The sequence below is a fragment of the Antennarius striatus genome, chromosome 1, assembly GCF_040054535.1.
Source record: "Antennarius striatus isolate MH-2024 chromosome 1, ASM4005453v1, whole genome shotgun sequence".
Lineage (NCBI taxonomy): Eukaryota > Metazoa > Chordata > Actinopteri > Lophiiformes > Antennariidae > Antennarius > Antennarius striatus.
Window position 1 is genome coordinate 15,458,921 of NC_090776.1, and position 25,929 is coordinate 15,484,849.

The 25,929-nt window shown below is 36.9% G+C and overlaps 1 protein-coding gene across 6 annotated transcripts in view; it reads right to left on the minus strand.

Annotated features, from left to right (window-relative positions):
* LOC137599383 (protocadherin-9) overlaps nucleotides 1–25,929 on the minus strand; it is a 236,245-nt gene that overhangs the window by 156,071 nt on the left and 54,245 nt on the right. For 5 of the 6 annotated variants that reach the window (XM_068320310.1, XM_068320301.1, XM_068320286.1 and 2 more), the window contains one exon: nucleotides 23,663–23,764. The exons of the other annotated variant lie outside the window; for it this stretch is intronic. In XM_068320310.1, coding sequence (XP_068176411.1) covers nucleotides 23,663–23,764 — 102 coding nt within the window. The remainder of the gene's footprint in view (nucleotides 1–23,662; nucleotides 23,765–25,929) is intronic. 6 annotated transcript variants of the gene reach the window in all.

Sequence of the window (25,929 nt, forward strand, 5' to 3'; positions counted from 1 at the left end):
TTATTATTTAAGTTAAGAAGGGATGGCCCTCAGCTTACTTATATCAAACATCAGTAACTGGACTGTCAAGTTAAATTAAAGAGTCTACGTGAACGAAAGAAAAGCATGCAAAAAAACAACAACAGTATTTTCTCTATGCTTGTTTAAATAGATGGATAATACAGTAATTAACAACCATATAATAACGCCTTTAAGCCAAGTTACAGACAGACAGACAGACAGACAGGCTGGCAATCAGGCACGCAGGCAGGTATTTGGATTACAATCTAACTTTTCTACTGTCCCTTAAGTTCAGACCTGGATTCCAATTTTCTTTTTGGTGGACAAAAGTAATTTTGGCTTTTAATTTCAGAAGTTAATGCTGTCTGCCTTCCCTTGATAATTTCTTTCTTGTCTATTTAAATCAGAATTAACTGATATCATCATGTAGAAGAGAACCGGTGCATGTGGTTGATTAGATCACTTTTAAAGTCTTCTTCACTGCCAGGATATTGCATTGTTTACCGGTGACAGTTTGAATTTATGATAAGCAGGACATATGGGAATATTGTTCACACCATGTGAAAATGAAGATATCCTCTAGTCTATTTTGTTTTGTTTTTTTATTTTATGAGGATTGTGAAGAACAATAGATCCATTAATTTAGAACAGTGACATTTTAATTATATTTAATGAAAAGCCATCTTGTTTTGCTGATCTGGTTCGAGTATTATTAGGCTATTTAAATTGATTGCAAGGAGGAAGAGAGATTGACTGCTGGGTGGGGCTGATTGACTTTCAACAAGAAAGGGAGAGAGTGACACGTGCTGCTGTCAATTTTTGAACTTGTCTCAATAGAAACGGCCTGTATGCCTTCAAGGCAATATAGACAATTAGGATGGCAGAAATCTCTAGCTCTACCTCTTGTCCTTCATTGTTTTCTGGTTTTCTCTACTCTCAAAAGGACATGCATTAGTAGCTATGACATTATGTAGCATCATCTGCATTCCAACCCTGAAATTCACAGGTTGGAATGGAGACTAATGTGATTCTGGTGATCCTGTTTTTAATATTTTAAGGTGTTTAGAAAGCGGGATCTGTTCTACTGCAATAATGAGCTTTCTGTATTGACTTAACAAGCGCAACACAAAAATTCATCAAGTGTTAAGTGCTTTGACAATCAACTACTGTATTCTCTATTTGTAAGAGTCATTGTTCTGTCACTTCACAGACTTGTAGAACAAAAACATTAAATGCAGTTTGTTTCAATAGATAATGAAATCTAGGAAATCTGGAAAGTTTATTTATTGAAACCAACTGACAATTTTACAATTAAACATTTGTCCAGATCTGAAGAATGCAAAGAGTCCGTGCTCAATTAATACAGAAATGGACAACAGCTCCTCGTACCTCCTGACACGGAGAGAGGAAAATGTAAAATGCATTGATAGAAGCATAAACTCTACTATTTAATGCAGACCTGTTTATTTCATAGTTTTGCTGCTATTTGTGCACTTTGTGCAATTACATTCTATTCTGTTACTTTTGGCTACAGACAACAAGCACTTTGCTACACACTGACATCTTTGACATTTTTTGGGAACAAATTACAAGTTAAAATGATAAAAAACAATTTAAAAAAATAGCCAGGTTTTATGAGTAACGTTATAACACTGGCTGCTGATGAAGAAAGTCAATAAAGTGGGATTAAGTGGGACAGATCATCACTTAGTAGGAAAGGGAAGACATGTGTCTATTTTTATGTGTTTGTACATGGAAGCACATTTTTTCCGATAATTCCTAAAGTGAGCGGTAAAGGATTAATACAGCACATATTTGACAGTACAGAGCTATGCTGCTGCTGACCTGTCTATGTTTTTGTGGGATTGTATAATGCATATTGGCCAAAGTGTTATAACCCTGTATTACTAATTGGTTGCTCTCTAATGCAAAACATTTTGCATCAACTGTTACCATTTAATTTTCTATAGCCTGGTCATTTGTAACAGTTCACTTACTCCTCATGACAGAGATCTGTTGGTGTTGGATACCATTGTTCTATGTACAGCTATATCTTCCTTAAACAAGTTCCAATATTTGACACACCTGCCAGTGCATACCTTTTTGTCTATGTGTGTGACTATTTGTGTACATGTATGAGTAGGTGCGTGTGTGTGGGTGTATGCAGTCTATCAACAATTGAGTGAGAAAGTATATCTGGTATGTACAGAAGTGATACTACAGTGACTAAAGATACCATTCCAAATATTCATGTATAAATACTACTTTTGACAAGAGCATACATCCTCTATTCTACAGGTCACATATGCAAACAAGGCAGTCAGAAACTGCAGCATCCTGCGACACCCCTGAATTCAAAATTTTACCCTGAACTACACATTTTTGTGCCTCTGGCTTCCTGAAAATGTTGCTTTTTGTTTTGATTATATCTCATCAGGTTTCAGAGATGTGTACCTATAAAGGTATTAAATTGACATTTGGACTTTGACCTACTTTTTCAAGGTCAAAGTTGTGATGTAATTTACATCCCCTTGCCTCCTTGAATATAATGCCTTTAGTTTCATTGTTCTACAGTATCGTATCCGGTCCCTCAGATTTGTGCAAAAAAAAAATGCACAAACATTGACCTTTGACCTTGACCTAGTTTTCTCAAGGTCATCATCTCATTTTCATCCCCTTTGCTGCCTGAGTAATGTGCTTTTTGTTTCATCTTTCTATCTGCAACGGTCGTGTAGATATTTGGTGGACGGACAGACGGACGGACAGACGCTGACATTTACAATACATCACCGCTTTGCGGGATGTAATCAAAGATGTAATGTGTTTCACACTTACTTTTTTTGGCCAATTCATTACAATTTGCAGTGAAAACCGTTTTGTAATGATAATTTGTATAAACAATAACTCTTTAAATGCCATTAGTGCGATAAAAACTATTTAAAAGCTATTTATCAATCACTGACAAAACAAATAGCATATTGATTTACTGTACATATTGATGTACTGCAAGCAATTTAAATTTGTTCATTTTTCATTCTATAGTGACTAAAGTGTGTGTGCATTTGTGCACAAGCTTTCCAAATTGATTTCTCTCCTCCTGGGTGGTATGGAATGAGAGTTACCAGGCATGAAAGTAAACCAATCTTTCAGCATTAAAAAAAAGTTACATGAAGTAAATACTTTAATTGGCTTTTCTTGAACTTTGTTCCTGTTACCTGGATCCATTTTCTGTAAGTTCAAATGATGAATGAGTCTATAGAAGTAGCGATGGTTACCATTTCAGCATTCCACTGACATTCTCAATAAACAATGACCTCTGCTATTAAAAAAAACAACATTTTTCCCCCCACCAAATATTCAATAATTAATTACAAAGGGTAAAGCATTGCTTAAACCATGAGTAAAAACAAAATAATGATGACAAGCTCAGTTTCTTGTACAATCCAATGCAGTTCTTTTGTGTCCATCCCTCTTTGCTTTTATTTATTATAACTCAAAAATTACTTTACTGAATAATATATCACAACAGACTATTCAATATTTTTCGGAGACTGTAAATTTGTTAAAATATTCTGAACCTCTGACCTCCATTGATATGAGAATCACAGAGGATTTCCACTCGACAAAATTTAGAATTTGCTTAATAAATTAGTAATTTACAAGCATCTAATTACACAAGCATTGTTATTCATAACATAGGAATATAAGAACTGGCCTGCTGAACTTTGGAATCCTGACTACACATGCTTTTTTAAACACTTTGCTTAACACATGGCCATTTAACCAGAACCATACCATATTAATTAATGCAATGTATAAATAGTCCAGGAAGAATTGTTGATAAGAACTTGATAATTCAAAATACATATTAAAATGGGAATAGAGAGCAATTTGTGGCCAAGTGAGAAAGGGAAGTTCTGAGAAGGTTGAATCCCCAGTTTTAGACCTCCATCAAAAAATATCGCACGGCAAGTTCGACTACACCACTGTCTACAGGTTCCCTCCACCTTCTAGCTTGGTTTACCCTGTTTTTCCTTTCTCCCCATGTTCTTTTCCTTCTCTCCTCAGTCAGTTAATGTGCATTTATTTTTCATCACAGCTGACTGGTCTTTTCATATGCTTTTTTTTGTCATGGTTCTGTTCTGTTTGTGTGCTTGGCAGGTCTGTTATTGTGACAACTCATTTTCTCTTGACAGGTCAAGCTGCGGCAGAGGGTGTGGCTGGATCGTAGCAGCTGACGAGCCATACCAGTTCCCACTCTGCTCATCAGCCTCATTTTAAAAGGCCTGGCTTTTCCCTAAGAGGATGCCAGATTATTTTGTCCTGTGTTCGTGATGCTAGTGTTCCTAGTTTTCTCACTGCTACATGCTCTTTTCAGGGTTGTGGATTTTTGTTAATTTTTGCTCTGCTGTTTCGGTTTCATTGCTCACTTTTGTTTTTGCCTGAGCAATAAAACTGTTTATTTTTATGTTTGTGTCAGTCTCTGCTCCTTGGGGTCCAGACTTGAACTATCCGTAACATTTTTTCCCCTGTCCTGATCACCTGCGCTCAATCATCTCATCAGTCCCAACCGATCTCCAACTGTGTCCTACGTTACACTCCTCTTGTTATGTTACTGTAGTAACCATCCAGACTCCTGAATCCTGATTTCTAGTAAAGTTTTGAATACATTCAATACTTATTATTTCCTAACTCTATGCTGCACTGTCGAGTTGACCTGATACATCTTTTTACCCCTTTGTTTTCAATTGCATTGTTAAGTTAGCAAGCTGAATTGAGAATATTTCAGAGTTGAAATGATCAACATAAATCACTTATCTTTATTCATGAATTTCTCAGGGAAGAATCAATAGTCTTTTATTATCTTTTTATTTATCTATTTATTTATTTCTCCCCTAATCTACCATCTCCTGTACATAACATGGTGTGTCATTTTTGCAAGTGGTAGCCTGGGGTCACATTGGTGCAGAAGAAAAGCAGTTGTCTTTAGCCTCATCTTAGATGTAGCAAGGATCCTGCCTGGGGTCTCAAAGCCTGAAACAGCCACTGGGGAGAAGGAGTCTCATAAATGTTGCAGCTTGAGGCTACATCCAACCATATTGTAAAGGTATCAATAAAATGTTTTATATGTCCTGGAATAAAAAGACCTGATGCATGAAAAACTTGTTACATTTGAACATTAACCTTTAATTGATTTTTTTTTTTTAAATAGATGATGTAGTCACATGTGTTACCAATAACCACTATATCTCATTTCTCCTCAGAAGAAATTATTGCATTCATATAAAGTTTTGAAAACTTTTTTTATGGTACATTGCACCCACCAAAGTACTGCCAACCTCAGTAGCTTATAAAGATACACTTCCCGGCCAAAAAAAAAAGTCACACACTCTAATATTTCGTGGGACTGCCTGTAACTTTGATTGCAGTGCGCATTTGCCGCGGCATTGTTTCGACAACCTCGTACAACGTCACAGCATTTATTTCTGTCCAGAATTGCATTAATTTTTGGCCGAGTTCTTACATTGACAATAGGAGTCAAACCACTCCGCAAGGTCTTCTCCAGCACATCCCATAGACTTTGAATGGGGTTAAGCTCAGGACTGTGGGGGCCAATTGATGTGTCAAAATGATTCCTCACGCTGGAGGTCAGTACTGTTTTTGTAACTGTATTAATCAAATGCAAAACGCAGTTAACCGAAACCATTTAAAACACACTCACAAAAAGGAGAAGACAACAGTTATATTTTTATGTCCAAGGAGAACCGACAGAGATGTGATCACTTACAGATCTCCAACCCATTCTCAATATGTCTCTGCCTAAGCCTCTTTTTTATACTCTTTGGCCGTTCCCTGTTTACATTATTTGTCTAAGTGATGGGGGGCAGAAAAACAACAGTAAAACAACACATGTAGCATGATGCCATAAAAGAGTTAATAATTCTTCTTTTTACAGCATCCTCTCCCTAAAAAAAAAACAACAACAACCAGGCGCGTTACTAATTAACAGTTTAGAGGTCACATCCTGCTCAAGGGACCTTTACTACCACTCTGCTGATCCCCTTGCTGCTGTTGTCTTTTTTTCTTTCATGATCCATTTGTTGGTTTTAAGAATAAAAAAAAAATTACCACAATTAACTTTCTGCTAAACTGAAACCAACAGGAGTGTCACCATTAGATACAATACTATAACTGGAAACTTTTATGTTTGGTTTATTGTGATTTGGTATGCTCTCTCTATATGAAGACCACCTGTCCAATGTGACCACTTTTCTTCAGTCTCTCCAGTGTTTTGTGAGACTAGTTTGACGAAAATCATTTTCACCAAAGGGATAAAAATGACATTAAAATACCAGATTCTATTTAAATTCAATAGTTAAAAGTGCATTGCTACAAAGGTTGAAATGTTTACCTAAGGACATAATGATTGTTCATTAAAGAAAAAGCTATCATGCCTTGAACTTATCATCCCTCATATTTTCTTACCTACCATCTTAACCACACAGCTTAGCTGTCACTCATAGAGATGGGATGTTGTGACGTGATTGATAAAATGGCAACAGACTGACTATTACTCCTTTGCAGGTGACAGCTGAGTCACCATTAAAATGAAGAGCTCTAGAATGTATGTTAGACTAGACTTTAATAGGAATACAAACTGAAAGAGCAGTCCAAATTCACCTAATACTGCACATAATTAAATGTTAATCTGCCATGATATCCGATAAGGCATGATTAGAATTGGGGCCCGAGTAAACTAAACAAGGTGTAGAATTGCTTAGGTTAATTAACATTGTGGGCATTGTATTCAATCAATAACTGTGTTACCTTTGCAGAACCTAGACCATGTTCCTTCTTTCTGCCAAGACAAAGGGTTATCACCACAGTAAATACACTTAAGTACCAGACAGAGATAAGCACTATTTAATACCACCTCCCATTGTTGGTTCCTTTGAAAAGTGGTATTTAACTGTTACTCATTAATAATCCACTGAAAGTGAATATTGTCTCAACATGAAATGGGGACATTTGAATACTTATTCAGTATATGATCATTGCTGAGGACATGTGATGTATTTACATTATATCTTAACAGGACTAATTTAGGATTGTATGCTGTGAAAATTCTAAGAAAGAAGCATGATCCCATTTATGATATCTATACATTTAATGGCATCAAATCATAAGGTTTTCTTTATGTGTTGGTTTTATTGTGCATTAGAGATGCATGACATGTAAAAACATGTGCATTTCAGGTCACTGCAGACCAGCATAGAGCTTTGTTGTCAAATTGGATGTATGTGAATGGACATAATCCACTTTCTATTCTAGACATATGGAAGAGGTTAGTTTCATTCTAATCATATGGTTTGAGTGCATCAAATAAAAGGGATGAGTGAGTCCATTATTACCTGTCTTTGTATTAGTATTTTATCTACCAACTATTTTATCGAGGACTTAAATAAGAAGCAAGTGGTACTTTGAAGCAAAACTGTTATTTATTTTTGCCTTGAGCTTCTATGAGTTGGTCTGAGTTGTTATGTGATATTTATTTAAAAACAGAACACCCTTATAATCCACTTTCAATCCGTGTCTGGAATACAAGAGCACTACTGACATTACAGAAGTCCATATAGTCTAAAATTCTTTATCATCTTGAGTATGGATATCACCCATGGCTGATATTTTGTTTCAGATTGCGGGCGACTCTGTCTGGACTGTCAATAGGCTTGAGCTACCTGAAGGTTTAAAGGGTTGTCAGTAAATCAGTATCTTTGGAATACTGATTGACTTGTAGTCATTTAATCAGCTAAGTCTTCAGAACTACTTCTTTGGAAGGATTTTGTTGTAAATTGCATTCAACATGAAAGCACTGATGAAATTAATGGAGCAGTGAAGTTGTTTAATTAAACACACAGTTGACTGTGAAAAAAAAAAGGTTTTCGAACCATCATTTGTACGTATATTGAGACTCAAAGACAGAGGTCAAACAGTACGTCATTAACATTAAGTTGAGTCACATCGTCTTGAAATGTAGTTGTATTTTAACTGATTGCAACAACAACAACAACGAAAAAAACAACAAGAAATTATGTTTTTCAATGTCTTTTTTCAGGTTTCTTTTCAATTATTTTCTTCTCATGGTGATTGCAGCTGTACATTTGATACTTGTCGGTACAGTATTGTCTAATTTCTTCAAGTCAAAATGTTTTCCATGAGTGGATGACAGAATGAAACAGATTATAAGCATGTATCAGTTGCTTAAACATTATTGAATAAAATATTTTTAAAAGAATATAACATTAAAGTGTTTGTTCAAAAGTCCACTCAATCCAGATTATAGCTAGATTGCTATATTTTGAATCTAAATCAAATCCACTCATCAAGCATACAACGTCTACAAGATCCCATCCAATCATTTTGGATGTGTATTCATTCCAGTTTTAAAATACCTGTTTGTTCTCAATAGCTGGTATTTTGCAACTAAATAATAAAATGTGAAAGTCTTTATCCTCTCTCAATGAAAACCAGCTCCAAATACAGATCAAAAACTTTTCTTTTTTTTAAAAAATATCATCAAAATACTACCAGCTATAAGGATTCAAGCTATAATAATCTCTACATCTCAGATCAAAACACTTCCTTCAGCGAACCTTTCAGAGCTCAATGATGCTGAACAGCGTCAGTTGTCAAATTCATACTGCAGATAACTTTAATCAAAGGTAAAAAGTGAGGGATGTCTGCTGGAGTCTACAGAACAGCTACAGAATCACATTTATTATCATTGACATGCACACTTAAACTCGTCTGCTAAGATGCAAAGAACAAAAACATCTCTACACAAATAATATGTGCACATACACCAAACTGCACATTGGCCATACTTTTCAAACATTTATTTCTGATTAATAATTTCCTTATTACCTAAAATGATCATGGAGTTCCTTTTAGGGTTTCTTTAATGAAAAAGGCTATTAGAGAACTCAAGCGGGAAAGTCCGCTTTTGTTCAGTAATTTGCTTTATGGCTAGCTGGATCAGTGCTTCATTAATATTGCTTGTCTCTGCCATCACCACTATATGCCAGCAAGAGTAACATCCAGTTATTGATACATTTTCTGTGTCTTGGCAGTGGCGTTCCTGCTGGTATTCCTGGTATTCCATGTGTTGTGAATTAAACAGATAATCTTATCAGAGTACAATCTGAAAGGATTTATCTGTTTTGATGGCTCAAGGTTTGTGGACGGTGCCCCGTCGACACGGTGCCGGAAACATTTTCGAAAAGTTTTTTGTTGAGGTAACGCCTTCTGTCCACACGACAATGCAAATATCTGGGACGAAAACACAACTTTTTGAAAACGCTGGCCAACGTGAAGTTTTTTTGTAAATGCTGGGTCCGCGTTGTCGTGTGGACGCTGTATCCGCAACTTTTTCTGTTCGAGGAGCGTCTCCCTGCAAAGAAAACTGCTGTGACGTTAGTGGGTGTGACCCGTGTCTACATGTACACACAGAATGGACAGAGTTAAAACCAGCTATTTCCTATAACAGCTCCACGTCGAAGTCGCGTTTATAAACATGCTTGGCACTTGAATATTTGTTCGTCTGTTTCTTTATTTATGAGTCATAAAGTTTATATATTTTCCACACGTCCCAGTTTTCTCTCCCATCGTTTTCGGAGTTGTTCTGCTTATAAACGTGTTGATCAACGCACTGATGCAATTACGTGTGGACGGAGATTATTTTGAAAATGCTGTCACGTGGACGCAATTTTTTTTCTATGCTATGTTAAAAAAGTTGCATTTTCAAAAAGATCCAGCACCGTGTGGAGACTGTTCAAGGGTGGTAAGAGGAAAATTGCATTTTAGTAGTTCTGCCCCCCTTTCCTGAGAATGGTACTTGAACCAAAACACACTCAAAGAAATTACTTCAAAGACAGAATTCCTGCAGGAAAAAAAAACAACATTAACATATTGGAAACAATAACCACTCCACTATTTCCGCAAGCCAAAAACAATGCATATACAAAGACCTGATTGTAATGGAAATATTCAGAGAAATTAATGTGGTGCGACAGAATACTAGCATATACACTAAGTAGTAGTAAAAAACGATCCTCCCACAAGGAATAGGGAGTCACCATTCACAGTCTGCCAATAAATTTGATCCAATATAAATTTTTCAATCGTTGGAGGTGAAAGGTATCTGACAGCATGGATTAGAGGACTCTTTCAAAACAAAATAATTCACTTCTTGAAATAGGACACTGAAGCTTAAAGTGAACCCACATTATAGTCAAGGATTACCAAGTCAAGGGTATTCAATACAATTCAACAATAAAGTAGGTCATGGTGGTATCAACATGGGTTATAGCGAAGTCAAATATAAAGATTAAAAAACATTGGGAAAATAATATTCAATTAAAAAACAAAGTTTGTTTTTTAATTGAATCTAAAGCAGGGTTGGCTTTTTTTTTTTCTTTACAGATTTCGGAGATGATAACATCGATTTAATTTTGCTTGTAATCTTTTGACCTGAAATCTTGGTTTTATATGTATGTAACATATTACCAGGATGATCTGAACTTTCTTCATAAATGTAGCTGTAACATTGCAAAAAAAAAATTTCCACACCCACAAACATTTGTCATTGAAGGAGAATCTGATTTAAATGCACCAACCCACAAGTCTTACATTTGGCAAACAAATATTATTGTAGTTCGGGGTGAAATAAATGCATTGATAATTCTGTGAATGGCAACTCTTAACACCCACACCAGATCGCCTTCAGGACTAAATAAAAATGGGCATGAATCAAAATCCCTGATGTATAATCCTTCAAATAGAAATTCCACTTCAAAGTATTATTTCATCCGACCAAGACTCATATACTCATGCCTGCTCCAATACAGTCGGGCCCCTCAGGTACTAGTTTTAGGGTCAATGTACTGATAAAACCAACTAATGATGCCTTCAAAGACCACCAGTTCTATGGAGGCTGACCACAAGAGATTCTTTTTATATCTATATTTATAAATATATATGAGCATATTTATTTATTAATTTCACCCACAGCACCTTAGCTTAATTCTTTACTGTTTTTCATGTAATATTTATCAATGTTCAAATTGTGAGTTGATTTTGTTTGGCAGGTCTTGGGAGACTTGGATCAGGCAACATTTGCTGAAAGTTTTCCTTGTCTGTTTGTGGATGTCTGTATTTTTGTGAATGTGTTTAAGGGGAAGGATCCTGAATGGATATACTGCACATGATTAGGTGTTGAGACTGAATTTTTTACAAAAACAACATTAATTTGGAATTGTTTCATTGTCCTGAATTATATGTTTGTCCCTCAGGCAAACCACTGATCAAAATCAGTGCTGCTCTGTGACACTATTTATTAAGAGCTATCAACATTAAATAGACAGACAGACAGACGAACATACAGACAGACAGACATGGATAAACAATAAATACATAAATACACATAACAGTAGCCGACACAGACAAAAAGATTTTATATAATTACATAAAAAACATGACATACAAATATGCTGCCTATTCCGTCAGTTTTGCAATACAAACTATAAACAACACAAATCCTGGGAATTTCTGACAATTTCTGTCCACCATGCCATAATCATTACGATGTCAGAGAAAAAAATTTAATAATATTTACTTACAGTTCAGTTGGAGGCTGACTTATTTGTTAAGATAAGATCCAAAAACATGCGCTTCAGGTTAATTGGCTGCTCCCAAATTGACCATAGGAATGAATGTGTGTTTGTGTGTCTGTGTAGGTTTGAGGTGAACTGGCATCGTGCCCGGAGTTTCCCCACCTCACGACCTAAGATAAGCTGGGATAGGCGTCAGCTCCCCGTGACCTGCGCAAGCGGATGAAGCGGGTTGAGAAAATGAATGAATGAATGAAGATAAGATACGATAAGAAATACTTTTTTCTCATGAGTTGGATGTAAATAATTAAATGTATCTATGAGTAAACCTGAATGCCACAATTTTGTTGATCAGCAGACTATAAATGTGTAAGAGTTTCACAGTGGCCAAGTTTGGCCAAATGAGAAAAAATTAAAGAGTAAAGGGCTAAATACATGCCATTTATTTTTCATATTTTTTAATCAATTGAAATACAAAAATGAAATGAAATCAACTTCATTAATCCCACGTGGGGGCAATTATTTGTCCACTCCAGTACATTAGTTGTTATTCACGTGAATACATGTGGGTAAAGGCCCATAACACATATATACACACACACGCAGGGCCTGTAGACATGCAAATATCGGGGAGGTGGAGCGTCGGGCAGCTCCATTGTGGTGCGCCCAATAAGCGACTTGTAAGGGGATTGTGCATTGCTCAAGGGCACCTCCCACTGCCAGTTCACACTCCAAATGTTTTGGTGTACACGGGTCTCGAACCGGTCACCCACCGATCTGCAGCCCAATACTTAGTGGACTGAGTTACTGCTGCACCTAGTACACTCAGCGACACTCTCCCCACCCCACCCCGGGTGAAACAACCCTTGTTCTTATGTGAACAAACAAAACTGGTCTTCCATTCTAATTCAAAATAAATCATAATAAAATATCACCCCACAGATTTTAAAACCACCTTTGTTTCTCTCTCAGGTGTCACAAAAGGTTTTGATTAATCGCAAATGGTTCAGATTCAGTTTTGCAGCTGTCAATGAAAGTTGGATTACTTCCAGAATGTCGACTGCACTGCTGGTTTCATTTGAGTACATTGTGCATATCAACATATTTTATTAGTGTCTAGACTTGAGGGTTTCTCAGAACTGGGGAACACATCAAGGCAGAATTCTGCCTCCTAGGCAGAATTTTGTAACTCGAAAGCTTTTAATGATATTTGGTCAGTCACATTAATAAAGATAGGAAGACTTTGCACTGAGAACTACCTAGTTTACACAGTGTTATTCTGAACTACCTAGTTCAGAATAACATTGGTAAGAATACTAATGGGGAAGGGCGGCACGGTGGCACAGTGGTTAGCGCTGTCGCCGCACAACACGGCGGTTCTGGGTTCCAGTCCCGCTCTGTGCAGAGTTTGCATGTTCAGCTCGTGTCTGTGTGGGTTCTCTCCGGGTTCTCTGGCTTCCTCCAACCTCCAAAAACATGCGCTTCAGGTAAATTGGCCGGTCCCAAATTGCCCGTAGGAGTGAGTGTGTGTGTGCTTGGTTGTCTGTCTTTGTGTATGACTCTGCGTTGCAATGGCGTCGCGCCCAGAGTGTCCCCCTCCTCACGCCCTATGCCAGCTGGGATAGGCTCCAGCTCTCTGTGACCCGCTGCGGCGGATAAAGCAGAAGAAAATGGATGGATGGACTAATGGGGAAAATAACTGCTCTACAGTAAGTAAGAGCAGGTAGTTGTATTTAGTTCGTGTTTGTGCGTAATTTCAGATTTCTGAAGGCTGCTTAATTTCAGACATCTGACGTCAATATTGTACAGTATTCTATATTGTATATAATAATACTGTATATAATAATACAAATACAGTACTAAGTAAGCTCATCGTACTCCATTATATCTTTTTCTACAGTGTGTTTTGGTATAGTTATCCAATAAACTCCCATGTCTACAGACTTTTAATAAATGCCAAAACTCTTTTTCTGCTCAGGGAGCTTTTTTAAAACCAAGGGCAACAAAGAAACAAACAAACACACAAAATCAATACTATACTGACCTTATTGGCATCATCATCATTGATCCATATTAAAACCCCAGTGGAAAACAATGTGCATATGATTACTGATGATACTTTGCCATTTCCGTGTTTCAACATAACCACATTTCAATGAAAGTAGTAGTAGGCATTCACTCCAGGTCCCCAGATGTCCATAAGTCGATTGTTAGATAACTGTACCAAAACTTTGGATCATTGTGAAAACAAGACATAGAACTTTTGTATGTTTATTGTCAGAAGTCGGTCTTGCAGCAAATACAAACGAGGAAATAAAGAATTTAGTAGATTTTACCCTTGGAAATAAGTACTTTCCCACTGTGTACTGTCCACAAAACATATCCACGAGGTTTATTACACTCTGCAGCTTCATAATGAACCCTGCATTGTAGTTATGAGAATATGACACTAGGGTCTTTATATTTTACTGGAAGCATACTGTACCCAGTGCTTCTTGTAACTTGTTTATTTTTCATATTATTTATATTTGAACTGAGCATAATGTTGTGGAAACAAATATTTGTCATTTCTGCAGTTATAGTTGGACAAAAAACTTTGAATGAAGGTGGAAAATTAGGTTGAACACATATTCTTCCCTAGAGATGACCCTCCGATTCTCCATTTCTTGTTTCCACAGCTCCAATTAGCAGCTTTGGTACCAATTAGTACCATCAAGCCCTTCCTGACAGAAAACCCACGAGGTTATATGTGTCAAGAAGAACTGCTGGCACTAAAGAGGAAAAGAAAAACTTAGCAAAATAAGCACACATCTCAACCGGGAATAATCAGAGTGTTGAGGTTAAATGTCTTTGTTCTTTTTGTACTTTGTTCTTTCTGCTATTATTTTACACATCCAATTATATATACCTCGTGGCAAAAGTAAATTGTTTTAAAATTATGTCCTGTCAGTAACTTCTTGACATTCTGACAACCATTCTTCGATTGATATGGGGTTTTAAAAGCATTCCTGACATTTTTGTTCCTAGGAATTAAAAACATTATGCAAAACATCTTTCTTTTGTTGTACGTTTCCTTCCCTTCTATATCACAGAGTCATGTACTCTTTACCATTCTCTTAGGATAATCAGTTACATAGTACTAGCTATGGCAGGGATATCAATCTAAACTCCTTAGACTACCCACTGGCCTTGCCTTAAGCAGACATGTTTATTAGAATGCCAAAGATAACAAATGACTTTACATACACCCCTCTTTAATGAACCCATACACCTACAAGATAACAATAACATAGATACCACACTGAGTGTTTTTCCTAACACCATTACAGCTGAAAGTTTCTGTGTGAGATTCCAGAGGGATTTTTATGTGAATCTTGTGCTTAAAGGGGAGTTTGACTCACAAACATTGTAGTTTGTGTAAGAAAACTGTAACTTCCAGAAATCTATATGTAGAAGTTAATTAGCAGACTGGTAAATTAATTCTTAAGTGCAAAAAAACCTAACTGAATAATAGCCATGAGGCACTATCCATTTGCTCTTTAATAAAAGTTCAATCATTAATGAACAAGAATTTCTTTGTTTCATTACTATGCAGGTGTATGAAAATCAGAAATGTGTACAGTAGTCGAATTTCATGGAGGAATGTTTGACAGCATTTTACAAAAAAAACAACCCAAAAAACACTGACATGGTTGGGCATACATTATGGTTGGGCATAAATTATCTCCAAATGTATGCCCATTTGGAGATAATGACCTCTTCGTTTTTATGGAATGGGTTTTAATTTCTGAACGAAACTCATCCTCCATTAGTTTCTGCACTGAAATGAGAACAAATGCAAAGTGAATGAGGACAGCCTCCTGGCAAGAGCTGTGAAGGATGGAAAATAAAGAATGTGACTCCAAATGCAAGAAAACATGATTAAAATATTGAAATTTACAAGTAGCAGTTACAATAATAGTTCCTTATATCTCCATTCCATTGTCCATCATTCCACTCATGATCGAGGGTTAGGGTTATGGTATTGTATTTATATTGATCTGTGTCTTCAGATAATTGCTTCAAATTTGGGACACATGTCCCAAATTTGAGTTTTTATTCTTCACATTTATTTGATCCTTTTATCACAATATATATTTATCTGTCCATGTTTATACCAGGAGAACTAAGATAAAATATCACAAACATTTTTTTTCTTTTATCTTTACTTCACCAAATTATAGTAAGGGAGTAAAGCATATACGTACGCTGTGTTTCTAGATTCACAAATTTCATGCTACAAAAAACAATTAACACTGGAACATTGCAACTCCACAGCTGGCATCTATTGCCTTCTAACACTTCCAGTTAAAAATAAGCTACATTTAAGGTGTCCATAAATAAATTGGCAGAAATTTAGGTGGTAAAGCAAGTCTGGAGCAAGGTAAATGTCCCTTAAAGGTGGTAATTAATATATGGCCCTGCTGTCTGACTACACAGTTTTCTACCTGCACCATGTTAGCCATTACGATGTACACAAATTATAGTCTCTCTTGCTTTTTGTGTCTCTTTCCCTCTCACTGCCTCTTTTTCTTTCTTTTTCTGACACACACGCAGGCTGAGAGAATAGGATGTGTAGAATTAAAAAGTAATTATATTATTACTAATAGAATTACTGTATATTAATAATTAGTAATTATACAGTAATTGTATTATTATATTAAGGTATAAAAATTGTGTTTTTATACCTTAATATAAAAAACACCATTTTTTGATTCCTTTACATAAAATATGTTCTTCTTTGTCCATGTTGGTTTCAGAAACATGCATCCCAGAAACAAAAGGGTTTTAAGACCATAGGATTTTGGCAGGGTGTGCCAATATTTCAAGCCATTCATCTTGCTCGGATAATAGAGCGTCCTTGCCTTTCACTGCCTGGAGGACTGACCAGTTATCACGAATCACCGGCTCCATTGTTAATGAAACAGGGGGTAGGGGGATCATGTTGAGGGTGATGAAAAAAATAAGAAATGGATGCATGTTATTTTGACAGCCATCTTGTGAAGGTGAGGTTGATGATGGCCAGCAGTCGGTTACTGGCAATGGTTTTCTTTTAAAATCTTAGCTGTGGTTTGAAAGAAGGTAAATTTAGCCCAGCGCCTGCTCTCTTCAGACCTTGGAGTGGGTGGAGGGTTAGGAGAGTAGAGATGAGAAGAATTGGACTGGAGAGGTGGGGCACACACTGGAAGACTGATCTACTTAATGGTCAAACTGACCTTCAGATAAAGTCAAGCAGTGTCATAAAAAGCCAGTGCAGCTTAATCCAGGTCACTGCCATCACTTCTAACTTCACTGATGTCTTACATCTAATTTTTAGGAGTGTACAAGGTGTAATTAAGTATAGATACCATCTATTTAAATCATTTGAATAGCCATCATTTCAGTCAGCCAGTAGGTACCACAATGCATAAATTTGCCAAAATTACAAGTGTGTGTGGATTTCATTAATTTCCCAGTCTGATGAAATCATTCATGGAATACATACAGTAGAGTACATCATGACAAAGCAGGATCAGAAGAGTATTAAAATAAATTTAAAAAACTGATTTGCATAGTTGTAAAAATGAGAAAACTGAACAGAAAATTATTTCTATTTTTAATGCAACTTGTGTTATTTGGTTTTGCTGAATATAAGCAGATTACAGTTTCGTGAGTATTATTCATCTGTTAATGCTAACTTTGGCTATAACATAACACTATACACGTACCGTTGGTGGAGATGTAAAGAGGCCAACTTGAGCACACTGATGTATGAAAGCAGCTTCCTTTAGAATGTTAGAAGAAAGAAAATAATAGAAACCCAGAACACTCCGCTTTCCTCTTGTTTTATTTCCTGTTGTTTGTCCATTTCTTTGGTGTCCCTGATTGACATAGTTTCTGGCAAACATTCACAATGTCATGTACACCTCTCTTAAGATCACAGTTGAATCTTACCTTGAAGTTTTTTTTTCTGTCAGCAGCGTCTGTAAATCATGCAGCAATTTCCAAATTCAAGCAAAAATGCTTTATTGCAGACAAGTGCATCTTTGTGCAAAGCAAAACACTGTCTAAAAGAGATTAATTTCAGTTGGTTCCAGAAGACTATTCAAAATCCTATCAGATTTTTGTTGCACACTGTCTGGCAAGGCACCATTCCTTAAAAAGGGCATAGGGAGAGCTATTAGTAAAAAAAAAACAAAAAAAGGAGTTACAGAAATAATAGGTTTCATTTAATTTTGTTTAGTTATTTTAGGTTGAGAGATTCAAAACATTTCTGACAAAGTTAATTGTTTTTTTCTTAATTGCAGTAATTATTGTGAGAGATCAGAACATGCTCCCTTCAAAAGAGTCACAAAAACAAACTGCTGTAACCAAAATGGTTTGTAAAAGGAAAGTCATTTGAAAATCAAAGGCCAGAGAGACAAAATATTTGAAAAACAAGCAATAAAAAAACATGTTAAACAAACTAGAGGCACCTTAGGCCAGTTACATATGAGATGCATCTCAAAAGTAGATAACAGAGTTAATGCAACCTTTTACCAATTTTAGCCCTGATCTTCAATTATATTAAACCCTAAAAAATTATCTCAAAAACTTTTAACAAAGTTGATGTTATAATAGAAGAGAAAACCAGAGAGTGGTGGTTTATTCACAACTATGTCAAGTAATTGCATTTCAGGAAGTACTTTGTGATACTAAAGTAGGCTATTTAGCTCTTGTATATCCATCCATTTTCATATACCGCCACTGTATCCGCCATAGCGAGTCACGGGGAGCTGGAGCCTGTCCCAGCTGGCATAGGGCGTAAAGCGGGGGACAATCCGGGTGCGACGCCAGTGCAACGCGGAGCCACACAGAACCCGGAGAGGACTCACGCGGGCACGGGGAGAGCATGCGAACTCCGCACAAAGCGGACCCGCAGTGTTGTGAGGCGACAGCGCTAACCACTGCGCCACCGTGCCGCCCTCTTGTATATCCATATGGCCTAAAGCTTCCTCACTCACAACACAATCTCAAATAAATTACTGTCAACATCAATATCTGGAAGTTTCTCTAGCATTGTGTTTGTGTGTTTTTGCAAGTTAGTCAATACATTTCAAGAAGCTTTTCATTACAAATCATGTAATATCCATGTAATGTCTTATGACAACACACCTAATGTTAGTGAATGCATATATACTACTATATATGAATCTGGTCATTGTTTCTCAAAATTATTTACAAATTATCTTAACCAAAACAAACAACCTCAGCTCAAGAGTTGCAAAGAATGTCAACAGATATATATGCCGCTCAAAGTTCAACAGATCAAAAAACATGAATGGATCTCCTTTGAGATAAGCAAACAAAAAATAGATAATTGCAGCTTCTTTGTTTATCTATTACATAAACAACTAGAAATTTTGCTCATGGTCTTTAATTAAACAACATCAAGATGCTAAATGTTTATATAAAATCCTACACGTATGACTTGACACTCAAATATTAAACCTAAGTGGAGGACAAGCCAAGAATGAAGCACTCTTACTTGAATTAGCTGTGAGTGAACGATAATATTTGTGCACGTTATTACAATAATGCAAAATATACGACATCTTATAATTTATATCAGGCTTCTTGCCAAAAAAGATAGAAACAATATTGTCTCAGGAAAATGCTGACCGCTTTGCAGTCACTATTTTCTATGCAGCGGAAAACACCTTCTCACATGAACGTCATACCAACATGTGAACATGAGGGTGTTTAAATGTTGCTTGATAGTATGCCATGTCCTACTTTATGGTTTTGTCAGTGTCTAGACCACTAATAGTCTCCTCAAGTCAATGAACTACTTTTCAATATGTCACTTTCATGTTAGTACGCAACTTTACCCCATTCATGTTCCTGAAAAAAATTTAAAAAGTTGTAAACTGTTTTTACACCATTAAACTTTTGCACAAGATCAGTGATTCATGTGCCGTAGATGGCAAACCAATCTTTATCCCATTAGGAAACAACTTCTCTTGAGGTTTTCACTTGACTACTTGTTATAACAAAGCTAAGATTATAGTTAGTTAACAGAAAATGGCTGCAAGTTTCAATAAATTTGGCAATGATTTCTGCCAGCTGTGCTTTTTCACATTGACTCTTGCCACTCTTCCAACCTCATCTTCACCCTGCAATAAATCCCAGATGCATGACAAACGACAGAGGAAAGGATATTATCAAACACCAGAACAATAAAGCTGTCTCGTAACATAATAGGACTGCTGATAAGGGCACTGTGGCCAATCTCGTTTTGAGGCGATAATGAGAGCCATCATTCCCTCTTGGGTTGAAAGCAAGCCTCTAACCCCCCCCCAAACACCCCCACCGCCCCCCGCCCAGCCCCGCGAGGTGATAGTGTGTGCACGTTTGCATGTTTTTCTTTGAGATTCTTCAGTCCGGTGAGACCCAATAAGCAAACAGCCCAGCGCTTTAACAAAGACTGGGAGATGTCCAATTGAATAGATCCTAGGAGAGATCTTTCAGAAACTCTTTTCATTAAACCAGGCTAAAGTCCAAATATTGACTTTAGGATTTAGAGTGTTACAACTGTAGACTGTGCCATACAGGTCGCTTAACCATTTATATGTTTAGAGAATATGTCAGAGATTAAAGAAGAAAGATGCTTCACAGCAAAGAAAGATGTAATTTTTGTTTGATATAGTAAGAGAGGCGTCACACAAAACTCTTAGTCATTAGTTGTAACCCTTTATGAGTATGGGGGTGAATCTGCAGGGATCCCACCCTCTGCCCAAATATTTTTCATATTAGTGTTTCCATTCAGGATGCTTGTGGGTGTCAATCGTTGGGCAGTGTATTTAAAGTCAACAACTTATCGCATCATGCGGGGTGTGGGGTTCGCACTCTGCAGTTTTCATCTCTCTTGTCGGCTCTCAGTCAGCCATGGGTGCATAAAGAGATATCTGTTTATGTGTTTGACCTCCGGCAGAGTTGAGCTTCACATAAGAGACCAGAGAGGCAACCAGCAGACAGAATGAAGGGTAGCTTTGGCACAAAAACTAGCAAAGACTAGGGTTATTCAAAGGTGTTGTGACTCTGAGAATCTATTCATTGTGAAATCATCTGAAAAATTGTTTTTTTCCTATAATTCACTGCTTGATTGTTGAGTCACTCCATCTTTTCTTAACTTTTTAACTAATTTGTCCACTGCTGTCTTCTCTCTCTAGCCCTTTTAGCGCAGAGCTTGCACTATGCTGCCGCAACAAAGACCATTCTCTACAGGGCTTTTGCTTATTTACAGTGAGCATAATGCTGTTCAAGCATAGCATTTTTTAGGAGCATGGAGGCATTTCTCAAACAAAACAGGAGTGACTTATGACATGATGAGTCTGCATCTGATGTAGTGATTTACATATGCGTATTGCAGAAGTTTGTAAATCACAAAAGATGTTGACAAAAGCAATCATACAGGCTTCCTTGCTAAATGGTTGATCTCATCCTCAGATCATAAATAATTAAGGGGCTTCTGGACCTTGTGGTGGATCTCTTTTATCAAAATATATTTTATTCATTTTTCTTTCTTTCATAAGCTGCTATTTGTACTGCCTATATCCAAGTTATATCCAATCCATTACTGTCTTACAACCCCTGTGGCTCACTACCATCATACAAACATCCATTCGGTGCAGTTGGTACCTTGGCTGGCCTCAGTCATGGAGCATCCATGACATCTTAAAATGGTTTTGTAACATTTATATGGACACATGAGGCCTAATAACGATACAGTCTTCACAAATTGAACAGGGTGATCAAAAAGAGCTTCTCGGGTACTTTATCTTTTTCACTTTTAGTTGAGCAAGGGTGGCAACCTTTGCATTGTGTGTCTAACGTGAGCAAATTCTGCATAATCAGCATATAGACTTCAATTTTCGTAAAATTCTGAAATAATGTCAAACACTGCCATTGTGGACATTAAGGAGATTCCATTTATTCATTCATTTTTAGTAACGTCTGGAGGTGATCCCAGCTGGCTTTAACATTGAGACAGGATATGTCCTAGACAAGTTTTCAGCTTATTGCAGGGCTACACACACACACACACACACACACACACACACACACACACACACACACACACACACACACACACACACACACACACACACACACACACACACACACAAACCCACTTGTACTGCAAGGTGGGAGGAAGCTAGAAATCCACTGAAACCAAACAAAGCCATGGAGAACAATGCTACCCACTGCAGCACTGAGGTGCATTCAAGCAATACCATTTGAGTTACTTAAATGCTGTCATGCTCCGTCTGCAGTTATTAATTAAGCATTCAGATCTATAAGACTGGGTAGAAAACTAAAGATGTGGTATGATTTTTTTCAGTATACTGGTAAGATCAGGATGGTAGTAGACCATGCAGGCCCTGCTTCCACCCTGTGCCCAGCATGCTGTAAGCCATAAGCTTAACATAGTTAAACAGTGCCTGTGGTGAGTTTGTGTGATTGCGTGTAGGGGCCAGAGAATCTGGCAGACAGAGGTCAAAAGGCATGTTGTGCTCACAGCCATGGATGTAAGAGACGAAGAATTACAACATTGCTCTACTGTTACTTCGAAGAAAAAAAAAATCCTCTCACCAAGAGCATGGCGTGGATATACTAACAGCTGCAAGCATTTTGGGGACTTATTCTATCGCATAAGTCTACACATGCAACACTAGTGATTTCTATAATGACCCAAGCAGTTATGTAGAACTCAGAAAATGTTATTGAAAATGTAATGGAGATTCAGTCTGCTGGACATTAGATCTACATTGTTGTTTGTGTGCTTTACCTATTTGCTGGTGTAGTGTTGTCAGTGTTTAGTGTTGGTAAAACTGAGAGTACATCCGATAAGACTATAACTAGAGGATACAAAATTTGCCAAAGAAAAATGATTCTCCTTTTGTATCTTATATGAATAAAATCCTATTTATTAAGTTCACAAAGCTTTCATAAAATGTAAAATACAATGTCAACTGCTGTGAAAAATATAGTGTGGCTTTAAACAAGTAACAAAGGCGGTCTTGTAATTGGTTCTATTTATGTAGTACAATCACTCATCTATAGTAACCAATATGTGTGCAATGAGGGGACATACACTTGGTTAATGCACTTGGAGTCACTTCACCAAAACATATTTAAATAAATAAAAGGTGTTGTTTTGTGAATGTATGAGCAAAGACCTTCATCTGTGACAAATATGCCTAAAATGTGCTCTTGCGTCCTTCCCCAGAGGAACATTCAGTAAAGACCATGCAAAAAACCCAAATGTAATTGTTTTAGCTAGTCCGATAATGTATGAAAAACACTGAGTAGTTAATTTACGGGAAGCAAATTATTCTAGAATCAAGAGAGGGAATAATACATACATTTGGCACTGTGCTACTGACATGAGAGGCAGAATGTGGTAAAGCTTTTCCTCTTAAAGAAATGTTCCCATGAAGATAGTAACAAAGTAAGAAAAACTGAAATCATTAAGATTCATGAGTGTGCAATAGCAGCAACACAAGAAAACCTCCTCCAACCCTCAGATGACTATCAAGCACTGTGTTTTCTAAGTGTGGAGGTAATGAGACAAATACTTATTACTCAAAGTAAAGTGGCATGGATATTAGCGTCACATTAGGCCATGAATTTAATGATGTAAGTACAATATGTCACAGTTCCTTAGAGGTAAAATAGAGTTAGTAAATGCATAAGGAAGTGTGGAAGGCATTTAAAGAGGGCATGTAGTATCCCTTAGAGTAGGATGCCCATGCCAAGATGAAGTCATAAATGAGAGAATGATACCGATCCAACAAACCATAACATGCCAGTGTGCAGGATGCTGAAATAAAACTGCCATAAAGCATAATTACAAATTATTGAAAGCAATGACTTGTGTCAAGTGAATCTCTGCTGCTCATTTTGTAAGAAATTGGACCATCAGTACTCACTAAAGGGGTGCAAGGGGTCCAATATTCAGGGTTCAGCTCAGCTCGGGGACGGAGGTCCAGATATTCAGGGTTCAGTTCGTTTCGGGCACGAGTTAATGTTCCCTTCATGGAAAAAAAAAAAAAATTCTGTTAGAACTGCTTTGCATTTTTCTTTTCTTTTTTTTTGTCCTTTATACAAGTACTTGAGGAATAAGACTCACTAGCTCACTACATTTTGCTTTTATGCAAAGGCCTGTATTTCACCAAAACACATAGAGTATCACCTGACCCTGACATACATGTTAGTGGAGAAAAAATACAAATTGTCAGGCAATATAAATATCTTGGGTTAATAATAGATTCACATCTTTCCATTAAAGCCCATATTGACAAATTGTGTAAAAAAATCTAGTTAAATCTCGCAAATTTTCGTGGAATTCGAAATGAAATGTCAACTGAAGCCGCAAAAATGTACTTGTATTCAATGATTTTCAGTCACTTCAGCTATTGCCTAACCAATTGGTCCCAGGCTGGTCAGAGTGCACAAAAACCATTGAAAGTTTTGTACAAACAAGCAGTTAAAGTTATGGATAAAAAACATAGGCACTATGATCACTGTGCACTTTTTAAAAATACAGCCCTTTACACTGGGACAGTCTTCACACATTTACAGATTTAAATCTGATTTATAAAGTTCTGCATAGTTTGACTCCAGATCCTCTGGCAGATTGCATCAGCCAAAGAAACAGCTCTGAGCGTGTCACTCGAGGCTCTGTCAGAGGTGACTGTTTCATTCTTCTGCTCAGGAGCACTTTCAGTAAGTCGGCCTAGTCAGTGAGGAGCGCTAGTGAGGTTAAACTACTTACAACATACAAGGCCTTCACAAAAAACTTGAAGATGTGGCTTATTTCAATTGTACAGCAAGTGTTTGAATATGTATCTTTTATTATATTGTAGATGTATTTTACTTCTTTTACTGCTTTTTTATACATCATAGCAAGGGAACTACAAATGAAAACTATGAAAACTAGCCTTCTGGCTAATTCTGGCTTTTTTTTTAACCATGTCTCATCATGTGTTTTATTAAATTGTATTGTCCTCTTTCAAATAAACTAAACTAAACCAAACTAAACAATAAATTTGATAAAAAATATAAAATGTTATCGCAAAACTCTTCAAAATTATTCGTAATAAATATTGGTAAGTCTTAATTTAAGTCTCAATCTTAAATTAATTCATGAATGAATGAAGACATACCAGTGGGGAAAAAAATAAAAAATACATTCCTAATACCAAATCTGAAAATTAATGTTCAACAGGAGTCCCTCTAAAACAACTCCAGGTTATGTATCATCCAGTTTTCCATTCCTGAAGCCCCATGGTAAAAATGACAGGCTGGTGCAGTAGACTGCTAGGTCCCACGAGGTCTATGATGTACACTGTAATTATCTGCTGATTCTCAAAATGGCTGGGTGTAATGAGACTATGCTGCATGAAGCTCCAGGCATAAATCACTGTCTTTAACTGACTTCCAGATGACCAAAAACAACAAAGTGAGAGAGAGAATGGAGCAAATGGGTTATCTCTGCAGCAGCACTATACACAACCCAACTTGTGCTCCTTATCAGCAGTGGCCATATTGTTTGCCAAACTTGCTTGCTTAAGACAGCTCCCTGTCTTCTAAAAATAGTCAACATATTTGCACTTATACTCATGTTATTCAACTATTTCCAGCTTGGCTACCAGTGCATAAGCATTGTTTAGCTATAGAAAACAGGTGGAGGCTTGTTTTCAGTGCTATATTAGGATGAAAATCCAAATGGCGATATGTCAGTCAGTCTGTCAAGTGGTATGCTGTCACTGGCAGGAAATCGTTTTCGCACAAACACATACCAATAAACTAGAGTAGTACCTTGACATATGAGCTAGTCAACATATAGGTTTGTTTTTTTTTAGATACAAGCCATCACTCTGTCAATTTTTGTGTTCAACATACAAATTAAAATCCAAGATACAAGCTCTGCTTCAGGACACCACCGCCTGTTGGTGAATGCATACAACATCAGCTGAGACCGGACCTTGTTCTTTTTTGTGGAGTAAAGACGTAGCTCGTGTGTGCTTGTGACTTCTGCATTTCTTTTCATATTTTATCATTGCTTACGTAACATACGTATAATTGCACTTCAAAGCAGTGATGTACTGTAATTGTCAGTGTTCGTATGTTTGTCCGTCCGTACGTTTGTCCGTACGTTCGTTCATTCGTTTGTCTACCAAATATCTTTGCAACC